The sequence below is a fragment of the Gopherus flavomarginatus genome, chromosome 5 (assembly GCF_025201925.1).
Source record: "Gopherus flavomarginatus isolate rGopFla2 chromosome 5, rGopFla2.mat.asm, whole genome shotgun sequence".
NCBI classification, from domain to species: domain Eukaryota; kingdom Metazoa; phylum Chordata; order Testudines; family Testudinidae; genus Gopherus; species Gopherus flavomarginatus.
The window spans coordinates 98,094,528-98,109,458 of NC_066621.1; the positions used below are offsets into that span (position 1 = coordinate 98,094,528).

Below are 14,931 nucleotides of genomic sequence, written 5' to 3' on the forward strand. Positions count from 1 at the left end.
ATTTTTTTGATACATTGACTACAATTAAGTAGTTAAAAATGTTCAGAATTGGATTGCAATGGGAAAAACTGATTTTACAAAAAAAAAAAAAACCCTACAATTTAAACCAAACATCCTGCAGATACAGCATACAGTAAAAGTAACACATTTTAAATCACTTTTTAAAGTAGTGCTCAGTAATGTGACCAAACTAACATGGCTGAACAGTAACACAAGTACACAGAAGTAAAAGCTCTTACAGTGTCAATTCAAGTGAATTAATATTTGAATTAAAAAAGTAAACACAAAAATGCACTAAGCATCAAATATTTCATCCTTGCAGCAGTCATTGTTGCCATTTTAAATTCAACTCAGTACTTTCAAACTTCCTATATGCTGAAGGAATACTTAAATTCATTTCAAATTTGATTAAATAATTTCAAACTATCACATCAGTTTGTTGCTGAGTAGCATTACAAATTGACAAACTTAAATGTCATTTTTGCCATCTTTGGCAGACATCTCCGCTGTGGCACAACATGGTTAGCCTTGCAGTGTTTCCTTTAGAAAGTGATTCCCTCTTGGCTGCAAGTAGATTTTTTATATTTGCTAAAGCTTCTCTCTGTGTCTACAGAGCTGACAGGAAAAAAGACTTAAGGGTAAGACAACCCCTGCTATTTTAGGCACTCATCCTTTCATAACCTTCCTGTAAGTACAAAGATACAGTGGATCTGGGATGGGCTCATTTTGAGTGCTGCACAGAAATACCAGCCATTGTTCATACAGTTCTGGTGAGAGGTGAGCAAGAGGTGGTAGCCTGCTGTACTGATCAATGTTTTGTTGCATGGCTGGAGTCTGCCTGAGAGCCGCAACTCCTGTGAAACTAACACAGCAAGGAACGGAGTTCTCAAAAGCTGCACTTAAATCCCAGATGCTGGCCCTTCTCCCATAGCCCTTGCACTCCCTGGTGGCCCTAGCACCCCGCAGTTAGCTCAGCTGTGTAGCCCGCACTGCCCATCTGCCACTGTAGTCCTAATGCTAGGGAGAGCCTGGATTCTGTATTATTTTGATTCCACGATTCCGTCCAAGTTCTTGTTGGAGATTTTATAGGGCCCTACATCCCCCAACTTCAATCTTGCAATCTAGCACAAATCCTTAAACTCATATGCTCTTATATCAACAGATTGGCATATCTGATTGTCACACAGTTCATTCACTTAGGAAATTATTCTGCCTTAACATTGCTGAGGTCACTGTTAAGTTTTCCAGTCAGAGTGTGTTTGATAAAGCTAGGGAACATATTGCTTTTCAGTATTTGTTGGAAATGGAAGTAACAAACCTAAACTTCTCAGAACGTTATCACCACTACAGCAGGCATTACGAAAGTGGCAAAGAATATGGGAGAGTTTTCCCTTAGTTTATTTTAATGCTTTTACATTTTTGAGTGGGTGGGATGTACCTGGATGCAACAAGAACTGTCATTGTAAGTTTTGATTTGCATTAACATGGATTACAACACCTTCCTCTGAAATCTGTTACCAGCCACTGTTCAAGACAGAATAATGGAATAGATAAACAATGGGTCTAACATCTTCCTAGATCTATTCCATTACCAGATACCTGCCTCACATTTTAACCATAAACAAAGTTACACTTGACTTTTCTTCTACAATTTCAGAAACATATAGTATAAGAATTTTGATACAGTGTATAGGATAATTAGCAGTCTTATATGAATACATTATTAAGTATTCCCCATATAGCACAATACCTGTAATGACAGTCAAAGGAAAAGTTTATGGGAATGCGGGAAGGGAATGAGGGGGAACATCCATCGGAATAACAGACAGTGGACCCTAAAGGGGAGGAACAAACTAGAGGGCCTAAAAACTCTGCCCTCCCCATCTTTAATTTCTAACAAAGACAGATAGGTTTAACATTTTTCTGTTGAAGTACTATTTAGTATTTTTAATAAGTGCTTTCAGCAATACTGTACTTAACTACATGCAGTTTGAGGTCCGTGCCGAGCCACCGCAAGTCTAAAAATCATTTGATGAGACCATCTAGATTACTAGAAGCATAAAACAAGTATTTTGAAGATGATTTGGAGTGTCACTGACATACTGAATAGCACATAAAATGAGATAGCTTCATTCTGAGTAGCACTGTCAGCTGGTGCACAAGGAGTGTTTTCTTACCCTCTTCAGGTGCTGAACTCTCAGCTGAGCTCTCTTTGTCTGAGCTGCCTGAGGAGGCAGCTTTGTTCATCTGTTTCTTCATAGCTCCCTTCTTCTCTACTTTGCCAGTTTTTCCCTTCTTTTTGTTTTTGGAACCTCCAACAGTCCACTGAAAAGTAAAAGAAAAGGGCAAACATGAGACAAGGAACGGGAAGACCCCACCCACTATCCTCAAAAATAATCAAGACCGCACCACTGTGTTAGAAATAGTTTTTGAGAAACATCCCAATATACAGACAGCTGGAAGACAAATCAGTGCTACAAGAAAACTGAGGCAAATGGTAAGCCATGCATTTGTCAAATCAGACCTAACAGTCACATAAAAAGCAACAGTCAGGGCTACCTGGGGGGGGGGGGGGGGGGAGGGAGGGAGAGGCAAGTGGGGCAATTTGTCCCACGCCCCGAAGGGGCCCCCAGGACGAGAATACAGTATTCTATAGCATTGCAACTTTTTTTTTTTTTTTTTTTTTTTTAAACAGAAGGGGCCCCTGAAATTGCTTTGCCCCAGGCCCCCTGAATCCTCTGGGCAGCCCTGCAAAAAGTCCTGTGGCACCTTATAGACTAACAGACGTAAGCTGCCACAGGACTCTGTTGCTTTTTACAGATCTAGACTAACAAGGCTACTCCTCTGATACTTGATAATCATTCATAAGAAAATCATCCAGATTTTTACTAGCTGCTAATGGATGGCTCATATTGATAGGACAAAAACAGTTTTAAGGCACAGAAAGGTCCCCAAACTCTAAAATCATTGTTTTGCAATATTTAACAGCAAGTCTGAGTATTGAGGGCTTTTACTCAGAAAAAAAAAAAAGTTTACCAATATAGCTGGACATTTCTTATTCAGTGTTTTAGCTTTAGCCTCTCACTATTAAACTGATTTGTTTCAAAATCAAGTTTATTCAAGAAGCATATTTTAGATTCCACTAAGGGAAAGAGGTATAGAGAGAGTCCCGCAAAAAAAGTCCTCATCCTCAACTCTACCAGGAATACACAGAACAGACAAGTATCATATGTGCAAATAATTGCAGGTTTTTTTGTCCCTAGATTAATGCATGGAACACCAAATGCAATAATACAAAATATTTCCATATACGTAAGACACACAGTAACCGCTGCAACGGGAACTATAAACTTAGTTTGACTTTTATACTTAAAAGGCTCAACTTCAACATTCTCTTAACATCCTTCTCTGGTTGTTATGATGTTTAAATCAAAAGCTTCCTGGGGCAGGATTGTACCATCTTGTAAGGGGGTGGGTCAATGAGATTCTGTAGCCTGCAACATGCAGGAGGTCAGACTAGAGGATCATGATGGCCCCTTTTGACCTTAAAGTCTGTAAGTATGTATGGAGAGCCCCTAGGACATGGTACGAAAGATTAACATTGTGTCCCTGTAGTTGCACAAATTCCTTTTATCTTCATTATACCGTATATTTTCTGATAAGGGCTTTTCTTCATCCTTTACCACTCATCACCCAGTCACAGCTGATCGACCCACAAGAAGGGTCAACGATCATTCAGTAAACATATAGTGTTGTTCATATGTTCTGGTCCCTTATTAACTATCAGTAGTCTTGTACTTTTGGGAATTCCCACTGGATATGAAAGAAGGTTCTATTTCCAAAAGGGGTAAGAGTTTTAAAATTTTTGTATCTTCACACCATGCCATTACATTAACCTCATTCCCGTGACCACCCACAGTCAGGGTTCAGTCCACCTGACATTATTTAAGCAACTAGTCCCTTAAATAGAAAATCCTTGTAGTAAAGCAACAGATATCCTTTTGCATGAATGAGAACTTGCATTCAAGACCATTCCCCCAGGCTATTTTAAAAAGAGAGGAGACACAAAACTACTGCCTAATTAATAGGTCTGTCAATTAATCGCAGTTAACTCACACAATTAACTCAAAAATTAATCACGATTAATTGCACTGTTAAACAATAGAATACCAATTGAAATTAAATATTTATGTTTTTCTACATTTTCAAATATATTGATTTCTGTTACAATACAAAGTGTACAGTGTTCACTTTATATTAATTACAAATATTTGCACTGTAAAAATGAAGAACAAAAGGAAGTCTTTCAATTACCTCATACATTGTACTGTAGTGCAATCTCTTTATTATGAAAGTGCAACTTAAAAATGTAGATTTCTTTTGTTACATAACTTCTCTCAAAAACAAAAACCAATGTAAAACTTTAGAGCCTACAAGTCCACTCAGTCCTACTTCTTGTTCAGCCAATCACCAAGACAAACAAGTTTTTACGATGTCACCTGAAAGTGAGAACAGGAGTTCACATGGCACTTTTGTAGACAGCGTTACAAAGTATTAACATGCCAGATATGCTAAACATTCATATACCTCTTCATGCTTCAGCCATCATTCCAGAGGATATGCTTCCATGCTGATGATGCTCGTTAAAAAATAATGTGTTAATTTAATTCTTGACTGAACTTGTTAGGGGAGAACTGTATGTCTTCGGCTCTATTTTACCTGCATTCTGCCATATATTTCATTTTATAGCAGCCTCGGATGATGACCCAGCATGTTTGTTTTAAGAACATTTTCACAGCAGATTTGACAAAACGCAGAGAAGATACCAATGTGAGAGTTCTAAAAATAGCAACAGCACTAGACCCAAGGTTTAAAAATCAGAAGTACCTTCCAAAAATCGGAGAGGGACAAGGTGTGGAGCATGCTTTCAGAAGTCTTAAAAGAACAACACTCAGATACGGAAACTATAGAACCCGACCACCAAAAAAGAAAATCAACGTTCTGCTGGTGGCATCTGACTCAGATGATGAAAATGAACATGCGTCAGTCTGCATTGCTTTGGATCGTTATCGAGCAGAACCCAGAATGGATGCATGTCCCATGGAATAGTGGTTGAAGATGAAGGGACATATGCATCTTTAGCACATCTGCCATGCAAATATCTTGTGACACTGACTACAACAGTGCCACGCAAACTCATGTTCTCACTTTCGGGTGACACTGTAAACAAGAAGCGGGCAGCATTACCTCCTGCAAATCGTAACCAAGTTTGTCTGTCTGAGCGATTGGCTGAAGTAGGATTGAGTGGACTTGTAGGTTCTAACGTTTTACGTTGTTTTATTTTTCAATGCAGTTATTTTTTGTACATAATTCTATGTTTGTAAATTCAACTTTGATGACAAAAAGATTGCACTACAGTACTCGTAAGGACTAAAAATACTATCTCGTTTTTTACAGCGCAAATATTTGTAATCAAAAATATAAAGTGAGTACTATACACTTTGTATTCTGTGTTGTAAATGAAATCAATATATTTGAAAATGTAGTAAACATCCAAAAATATTTAAATAAATTGTATTCCATTCTTTTTTTAATCACGTGATTAACTGCAATTTTTTTTAATCGCACGATTAATTGCAATTATTTTTTTAATCGCTTGAGAGCGCTACTAATTAAGTATTATTCGGAGTCAGTGTCAGATCTGAATGTAGTCACATGTATACCTTAGACCACACCTGTTATTCCTTTTGGCACATATTAACTCCCATCTTCCCTGCCTGCAATCAATGGTCACGTTAATCAAACCTGACTTTGTTTTCCTTCAGCAAGTACCCTTTTTCATTTGGTTAACCTGACATTCCTAGAATGCCTGGACACCACAGCTTTCTGAATTAACTCTCCTGATACTCAGTTATAGACCTCATCCTCTGATCTCTCAACAACTTTTTATTTTTCCCTAGCTTTTGATTTTTATGTTCCCTCTTTCATCCGCTCCACAATTGAAAGTTACTTAGTGCTGCGCAGTGCGTTCTCTTCCCATGTTTAAATATCCTTTGCTCATCAGTTTATGGAGGCTCCACCATTTCCATAGTTTTTTAAATGTATACAAGTACTATAGATTGATCAAACAGCTAAAGTATATTTGTCTCAAAACCCACTAGAGCAGCTATTATGAATATTAACCACCAATGATCTTGTGAGATCTCGGGATGGTGAGATTTGACAGAGGACTAGCAAGGTGTTTATCGGTGTATTCTATGCTCTCAGCATCCCTCTAAGTGTTCCATTTATTGTCACAGATGTTAAAAACCTGCAACCATCATGCAATTTCTTTATGGATTTTTTTCTCTTTTAACATTAAGCTCTGCCCTGCTTCCACATGGCTGTTCAGGAGGGAAAAAAAAGCAGAGAGGGAATGAAGTAGAAGACGACAGATATCTTGTGAGGTAGAAACGGGAGGAAGGAAGCTATCGATATAGCAAAGATGCTGCTGCATTTCACTTAGGAGGCGAATGAGTTGCTAAATCGTTAAAATTACATCTGCTACAGATCACTGACTTAGAAGCACACTTCTCACCAAAGCAGAGCAAGCCCCAGAGGAGTCACAAGAGCTGCAAAAATAGTTAGGTGACAATAGCGTACTGCTGATTCTCAGCTGGGCTAGTTTACAAATCTGGGGATGCAGTACACATGCAACCGGATAATTGACTGAAGGAGAACAGCCATGGCCCTGTCCCTCCCTTCTCGCAAATCCTACCATGCCAAGAGCACCAAACACTGCGGAATTCAGCCATAATGAAAGAAGAGGAGAGACGAAGATGATTTTCCACGGTTACCTTCTTGCTAAGATGACTTCCATCTGTTGCATGCAAGATATTTTAAAGTCAAGAGTCTTCACTCATGGAAAAATCTACTGCAATGATCAATGTGCATGAAGAGCACATGGTGGAGCACAAATATGTACTTCATTTTAAAAATCAGTGTGGGTGAAAACTGAACACTTTGCTTTATTTTTTCTATAATTTATAAACCTATTTATAGTCATTTTGTTCACAGTGAATATGGAGGTTTGCAGATTGAATCATAATGCAATCAAATCCTAAATTATAGTTCAGAATATGTATGGACAGGTATTTTTATTTGTATTTATTCAGAGTTCAAAAACTGAATATAAATACTTGTGCAAGGTGACGAGACAGTCAGTGACTACGAACTGAATTTTTCACATCCATCTATTGATGTAGTTTTAAATGCAATGTACATCTTGGGGTTTAGAACAAATCAGCTGTGTGCCAGAAAATCAAAATGCATAAGGTGAGTGATTAAAAGCCAACAGTCATCAAACAAAACAATTTACTTATTACTAAAACCACCTTGCTCTGATATAGCATTTTTCATCTATAGATCTCAAAGATGTACAAGAATAATAAAAAGTCACTGGAATGAAGCTTCACCCATCATCTCCTTCTTTAAAGACTTTACACCACAGTTTTGTTTCAATCCTTGTTTTCTATAAATGTCTCAGCAGAAGAACTATAGCCAATCGCATTCTTCCTATTCAGTTATATTTATTGGAAAAACACTGTACTACATGCTAGAAATTTGGGAGAATGGCAGTTTATCATTGGTCTACGCTAGTGGTTTTCAAATTGTCAAAATGTTCTTTCCTGCGATTGTAGAAAGAAGAATTCAAACAGCTCCTGGTGTGACCATTTTTAAGAGGTAGAATGAACCATCAACTCCACTTCCTGCAGAAAGATGTTTGCAAAGCCAACTGTAACATTGCAACAGAATATTTTTACTGGTGTAGTTGTGCAAACAGCTTGTTAATTTCTCTCTGTCTTACTGGGTCATTTTTATTTTGAATAAAAATGAAATTAGAAGACATCGATCCCCACTTCTAGAATTCCTAGACACCAAGACCAAACCAAAAAAACCCAAAGCCAACAGCCAGGCCTTACCATATAACAGAAATAGCCAGATAAACCCTTAGAACATGAAAGATCAGAAATATCTTGCTCTCTCCAGGCATTCCCACTTCCTCAAAAGCTCTGGTAAAAAGATGTGCTCTGCAGCATGCTGATGATCATCAAATTTGGGCTATTTCAGACAAGATTTTCTGGAGGAGGTTAGAGGGAAACAATGCAAAGGGAAGTTCTAATGCCAAGCCCCTCAGCTCCAAAGAATACTCAAGTTCTAAAACAAGCAGTCCCTCAAACTGAAGGGCTGTCAAGCACCTCCACAGATCTCACCTCTAAAAATATCATATGGGGAAAGCAGTAGTTTTAAGCAGGCAGGTGAAAAACCATTTAGGCCATTTTCTCATAGCATTAAACAAGTGCTGAATTTTCTCAAGATATTTGGTGTATTGAGCATACAATTACAATTCTGCATTTGGTGAATTCCAAGTGAAAGGAAGACAAGTTCTTTCTGAAGCCATTGTCTTTAGGCTTAGTTATGCCTCTAAGAGAGGCCAGCCTCACTTTACACGTGTCTATACACAGGGGTTCTGAGTATACTGTATAAAAAAAAAAATATTATCACTGTTAATAATGTCAGAACTTTCAGACAAACAAGCTGTAGCATCTGAGATTTACCATGTCAGACTTACCTCATCATCACTGTCTGAGGTCTCGGAGTCTGAAGAAGCTGTTGGTTTGCTAAGAGGTGGCTCTTTCTCCTCTGAGTCGCTGCGTTTCCGTTTGGCCAATGACAGGAGCTCCTATACAAAAAAAAGTTTACAGTTATTTTAAAGCCAAATAACTGAATCTGCTAATCCATGTTCTTATATTTGTGCCCTTTTCTACAGTATCCAAGTACTTTCCAAAAGCAATAGGTCTCTCAGTCAGTATCAGTCATCAAGTTTGTGTTTGTATTGCATGAAAATAAAAACAGGTCAATGCTGGAAAAAGATTTTGAAGATGACAATCCGTAAGTGCTAAGTATTATTATTACTGTTTACTTTGTAAAGAGACACGGCATCAAGACAGATAACCTGTTGGTGATGCCACATGGCAAGCTGCGTTACAGATACTTTAAGTGCATTGTTGCGTGACCCAAAGGCCAACTGCCTCTAACTAGTCAGGTAATTCCTAACTAATCTAATTTTTTGAAGTATGTTAGTAGTTATATACATTTTAAATAAGTTATTTTAAAGTTACAAAGGCATCAAGACATACATGATTCAAAATCCTAACTCGTCTATTCAATCCCTCTTCACATCCCATAACTATAATAAAATGACACACTCAGTCTTTGGATAAACACACTGATATGGCAGGCCTCAGGCTGGAAGACTGTAAATTAGCAGAGTCACGCTCCCACAATTCAAAGGCCTGGTCTACATTACGCGTTTAAACTGATTTTATCAGCGTTAAACCGATTTAATGGCGTACCCGTCCACACTACGAGGCCTTTATATCGATATAAAAGGCTCTTTAAATCGTTTTCTGTACTCCTCCCCAATGAGAGGAGTAGTGCTAAAATCGGTATTACCATATCGGATTAGGGTTAGTGTGGCCGCAAATCGACGGTATTGGCCTCCGGGTGGTATCCCACAGTGCATCGTGACCACTCTGGACAGCAATCTGAACTCAGATGCACTGGCCAGGTAGACAGGAAAATCCCGGCAAACTTTTGAATTACATTTCCTGTTTGCCCAGCATGGAGCTCTGATCAGAACGGGTGGCGACGCAGTCCAAAATCCAAAAAGAGCTCCAGCATGGACCGTACAGGAGACACTGGATCCGATCGCTGTATGGGGAGACAAATCTGTTCTACCAGAGCTTCGTTACAGAAGACGAAATGCCAAAGCGTTTGAAAAAATCTCCAGGCTACACAGTGCTGCGTGACAAGCATAATGGAAAGCAAAAGAATCAAATGGACGCTCAGGGAGGGAGGGAGGGAGGGGGTACTGAGGACTCCAGCTATCCCACAGTCCACAGCAGTCTCCGAAAACTATTTGCATTCTTGGCTGAGCTCCCAGTGCCTGTAGGTTCAAACACTTTGTCCGGCGTGGTTCAGGGTATAGCTCGTCAATTTACTCCCTCCCCCCACCATGTGAAAGAAAAGGGAAAGAAATCGTTTCTTGACTTTTTCAATGTCACCCTATGTCTACTGAATGACGGTGGCAGACTCGATGCTGCAGCAGTGAAGAGCAGTATCGGCTCCTCTCCCCTTCCCGGTGGCAGACGGTACAATATGACTGCTATCCGTCGTCACCATCAGCCCGTGAGTGCTCCTGGCTGGCCTCAGGTGAGGCTGGCCGAGGGCGCCTGGGTAAAAATAGGAATGATTCCTGGTCATTCCCAGTAGATGGGACAGAACGGCTGGTAACCGTCCTCATCATAGCAACTGGGGGCTGAGCTCCATCATGTGTAAAGAAAAGATTCTGTCCTGCCTGGACTATCATAGCAGCAGCATGCTGGGCTCCTCTCCCCCGCACCGCTTAATGTCCTGCCTGGACTGTCATAAAATGAGGGGGAGGCAGCCTCCCGCTGCTATCTCACTAACAAGTCATTGTTTCTTATTCCTGCATTCTTTATAACTTCATGACACAAATGGGGGGGACACTGCCATGGTAGCCTAGGAAGGCTGGGGGAGGAGAGAAGCAACGGGTGAGGTTGTTGCAGGGGTACCCCCCGTGAATGGCATGCAGCTCATCATTTTTGCGGGATCTGACACGGAGCAACTGTGCTCTCTGATACACTGGTTCTCTAGTACACTTGCCCCATATTCTAGGCAGGACTGACTCTATTTTTAGAAACCATAAAGGAGAGTGACTCGGGGAGTCATTCCCAGGTTTGCCTTTGCGCCTCCAGCCGACCTCAGCCAGGGGCACCCATGATAGCAGCAGACAGTACAGAACGACAGATAACTGTCATCTTACTGCCAGTTTACAATGGCAGCAGATGGTACAGAATGACTGATAACCGTCTCTGCTACCATGCAAAAGCAAACGAATGCTGCTGTATAGCGCTGCAGTAACGCCTCTGTTAGCGGCATTCAGTACACATACGGTGACAGTAAAAAAAAAAAAAAAAGCTGAACGGGGCTCCATGGTTGCCGTGCTATGGTGTCTGCCAGGGCAATCCAGGGAAAAAGGGTGCGAAATGATTGTCTCCCGTTGCTTTCCCGGAGGAAGGAATGAGTGATGACATTTACCCAGAACCACCTGCGACAATGATTTTTGCCCCATCAGGCACTGTGATCTCGACCCAGAATTCCAAGGGGCGGGGGAGACTGCGGGAACTATGGGATAGCTACAGAATAGCTATCCACAGTGCAACGCTCCAGAAATTGACGTTGGCCTCGGACCATGGACGCACACCGCCGAATTAATGTGCTTAGTGTGGCCGCGTGCACTCGACTTTATACAATCTGTTTTACAAAAACCGGTTTATGTAAAATCGGAATAATCCCGTAGTGCAGACGTACCCAAAGTTCTAGTGAGCACTTTCAAAAACTGGAACTGAAAAAAAATACACAAAAATACATTATCAAGAGGAGTAAATCTATTAGCCAAAAGTAGATGTCAAGTGTCAAGAATCAAGGACTCCACTAGTAGGTCCAGGCAAGGCCAGCTCCAGGGGTTTTGCCACCCCAAGCAGCCCAAAAAAAAAAAAAAAAAAAGCCGCTATCGCAATCTGCAGCAATTCAGCAGGAGGTCCTTCGCTCCGAGAGGGAGTGAAGGACCCTCCGCCGAATTGCCACTGAATACCTGAAAGTGCCGCCCCGCTCCGGAGTGGCCGCCCCAAGCACCTGCTTGATAAGCTGGTGCCTGGAGCCGGCCCTGGGTCCAGGGCCAATAAAATAAACTCTTGCTACCTCAGCTAGGTGGGGCTGGGATTCTATGTTCTGGTTTATCAGACGCAAACTAGTCAAAGGCTGCTGCAGAAGCGTCAACTCTCCCTAGTTGTTAAAAGGAAGAGGAGCTTTTTGCCTTCTGTTTGCTGTAAGGATGTGAAGTGCCACAACTTCTCTACCCTTACCTTACTTATGGTCTCTCCCACCATGAATATTTCCATTCCCTGGTATCATTCCTAGCTTTTTCAAAGAGCACAAGCAAGAGCATGAAATTGACATGATTCGAGAGTTTAGCTGTTGCCTACATTGTTCTGAACAGCAGATTCTCTAAAATCCTTCACTACTGCTGTTGCTGAACTATCAGTAGCAGCATCACCGCATGGGAACTTCTGCAGTCCTGGGAAGATAACACCAAACTGGTTTACATTAGTTTGTACAAATGGAAGCTTGACTTCACAACCATATTTTTTAAATGCATGTAAATTCTGCAGAAATTGATGGCTTAGGTCCGCACTCTTGCTAGGGAAGATTCCACTGGCAAGTGTTTTTTTCAAACCTCTCTCTGAAACAAAGGCATGTAACATCAGAAGATTAAGTTATTTTTTGAAGCAGGGATTCCCAACCCTTTTTGTTGGAACTCCTAACCACTTGCACAGAAATGGCTGAATGGCATCCCTCACCCCACCTCCCTGTGTATCCCCTCACACTGTCACCATTGTCCTTTTATTCTTGCCTGTTTTCCTTCTTCTGTCCTACATGTAGTTTGTTTGTTTTTCTTTTCCGAGTAACTATTCTCAAAGATTCCTCCTTCTCCAATTTACCAAAAGACTATATGCTGCAAGGCTAGAGGTGAGGCACCAATCAGGGCCCTATTTGGCATATGCTTTCCCAGCTCAGCCATGTTTTCCCAGTGGAGTCACAGAAGACAAAACTGCATCTCTCTGCTACCTTGAGCCTTAAGTCCAGTACATGTGAGCTGCTAATATGGTTGTCTCAAAGGCCTCTGTGGAACAGTAAGAATCAATGGGTAGCTTTGATGGAGCTATCCACAACTTCACCCACAGCTGAGAACACGTTTACAGTGCATGGGGAGAGGATCCACAAGCTACCCTCACCCACAGTGTTCCTCTTCTCTGGCCTATGCCAGCCTGCTCTAGCCCTGGCTTGTGGTCACTCTCAAGCCATTTAACACTGTGAAATTTGTATGAATTTAGTGATGGTGAAGAGCTGACAGCCCTGGAGACTAAAGTTCATTATTCGTGCAAAGAACAGAGATAAAACCATCACATCTATGCAAGTTTTCTCATCACTGCTCCACTACTGTTTCTCAAACTTTCCTGAAGGAGCCACCTGCCTAGGTCAGAGTCAAATTCAGTCTCTAGGCGATGTTCATTCTTCTTCATCTTTCTACCAAAACTCCAAACAACAAAAGTTTGTTTAAATTTGTTTTATTTCCCAACATCTCAAAAACGTCTCCCATGAAGTTACCAGTTAATGACCCAGTACCTGCATCTGCTTCAGATATACATACGCTTAAGAATATTTAGCCAAGATACCCAACTGGATGACCATCCTTATGTGATTTATAATATATACTGTACAGAAATATATCACATCACCAGTGACTGTTAAGATTACAGAAAATTAAAAAGACACAAAGTCTTTTGAATAAAGTCCACTCCACAGAGCACAAAAAGTGGAGTCTAACTTCTATGCCCTTTTTGAAGCTCTCATGCACTTTAATTAACGTCATGTACAGTATTTATCTTTGGGGTTCCTCTTGGGATGTACAGACACTCTACCTCACCACCATTTTTTGGGCTCCTAACCTCAGGTAATCTCCCACCAATTGAGCTCCCCAGATTCACCACTGAGGTTCAGTGGAAACTAATGAATGTATATTATTAATTCCCACAGTAACCTGTCTCAACCCTCTACGGGAATACTGTGCTAGAAGGTCTGGAGAGAGAAAGGGGATCTGATTGAATTTATCTCCCCCTAATTGGTCTCCTAGCATCTGAAATACCACCAGAAAAATAACTGTTCCTTTAAGGATAGGCACAGGCCACCTGAACCCTCAGTGTGAGAAGCATCAGCAACTGAGTGACACTTTTCCCATGGAGCCAGCACCAGGATCTAAATCCAGGGGATTAAAGCATTTTAGAGCATCAATCTTTCTTCAACTTTTAGCAGCCTATAGACCCTCAGACCTTCACCTCTGAAAGAGAACGCTAACACCTTTTCCTAGCAAGTAAGACAAGCTATGAGAGAGAACTTTACAAAGGCTCTCTTTCCAGGGCCTGGATGAAAGCAGCCACCGTTCTACACCACAGACATGTACCCTCTGCCCCACATCCTAGTCCAAACTGATGTCAAGGTTTCCATGGATCCTTAGATTATCCCCAGGGGAGTTGTACCTTAATTAGCACCTGTATCCAGGGCTCTAGCGTTTCTGTTGGCACCCCCACCGCCCCACATTCATTTCACCTCATGCCACCCCCAGGTGCCGGGCTACTCTCTACCAGCACCCGCTGCCTCCCCCCACCCCACATGCGCTGTGCCCGGGGGTCTCTCCCGCGGCCCCGGAAGCCAATCGGGACCCCATCCCCGCACGGGGAGGCGGGTCCGAGGCCTCCCCCGGCAGGGCGGAGCGAGCTCCGGCCGGCCCCGGAGATTGGACAGCGGCGCCCAGCCGTGTGCTCCGAGCGGGGAGCCCGAGCCCAGGCCCCGGCCCTGCCTCCCGCTCAGCTGCGTACCTGGTCCAGGTTCTCCTCGCTGCCGCTGTCCTCGGTGTCGGAGTCGATGAGGACCCGGCCTTTCCGCTTCTTCACCATGGCGGGGCCGGCTCCGCCGCGCTGAGGGGCCCGCGGACGGTGCGGCACTGAGAGCGGCTCGGCCTCCCCCGCGCCGCCCGACCGCCCTGGACACAAAGGGCACCGAGCATGCGCCCCGCGCCGCCCCGCCCTCCGGGGCGGGGCCTCCACAGACACTGGCGGAGGGGGCGGGGCCTGGGCCGGGTGCACGTGCCTGTGTGGGGCTGCTGGGACGCGGTGTCCCCCGTGGGACCGGAGTGTCTCTGTCACCGCTGCGCGGCGCCTGCTGCCACGGCCCCTCGGCGCCCTGGAT

At 42.5% G+C, this 14,931-nt stretch overlaps 1 protein-coding gene across 1 annotated transcript in view; it reads right to left on the minus strand.

Annotated features, from left to right (window-relative positions):
* Positions 1-14,720, minus strand: part of RTF1 (RTF1 homolog, Paf1/RNA polymerase II complex component) — a 48,997-nt gene extending 34,277 nt beyond the window's left edge. The window contains exons 1-3 of the mRNA XM_050954914.1: positions 14,562-14,720; positions 8,612-8,722; positions 2,178-2,325 (exon numbers count right to left, since the gene is read on the minus strand). Of these exons, the coding sequence (XP_050810871.1) occupies positions 2,178-2,325; positions 8,612-8,722; positions 14,562-14,639 (337 nt within the window). The 5' untranslated portion in view covers positions 14,640-14,720. The remainder of the gene's footprint in view (positions 1-2,177; positions 2,326-8,611; positions 8,723-14,561) is intronic.
* Positions 14,721-14,931: the final 211 nt, after the last annotated feature.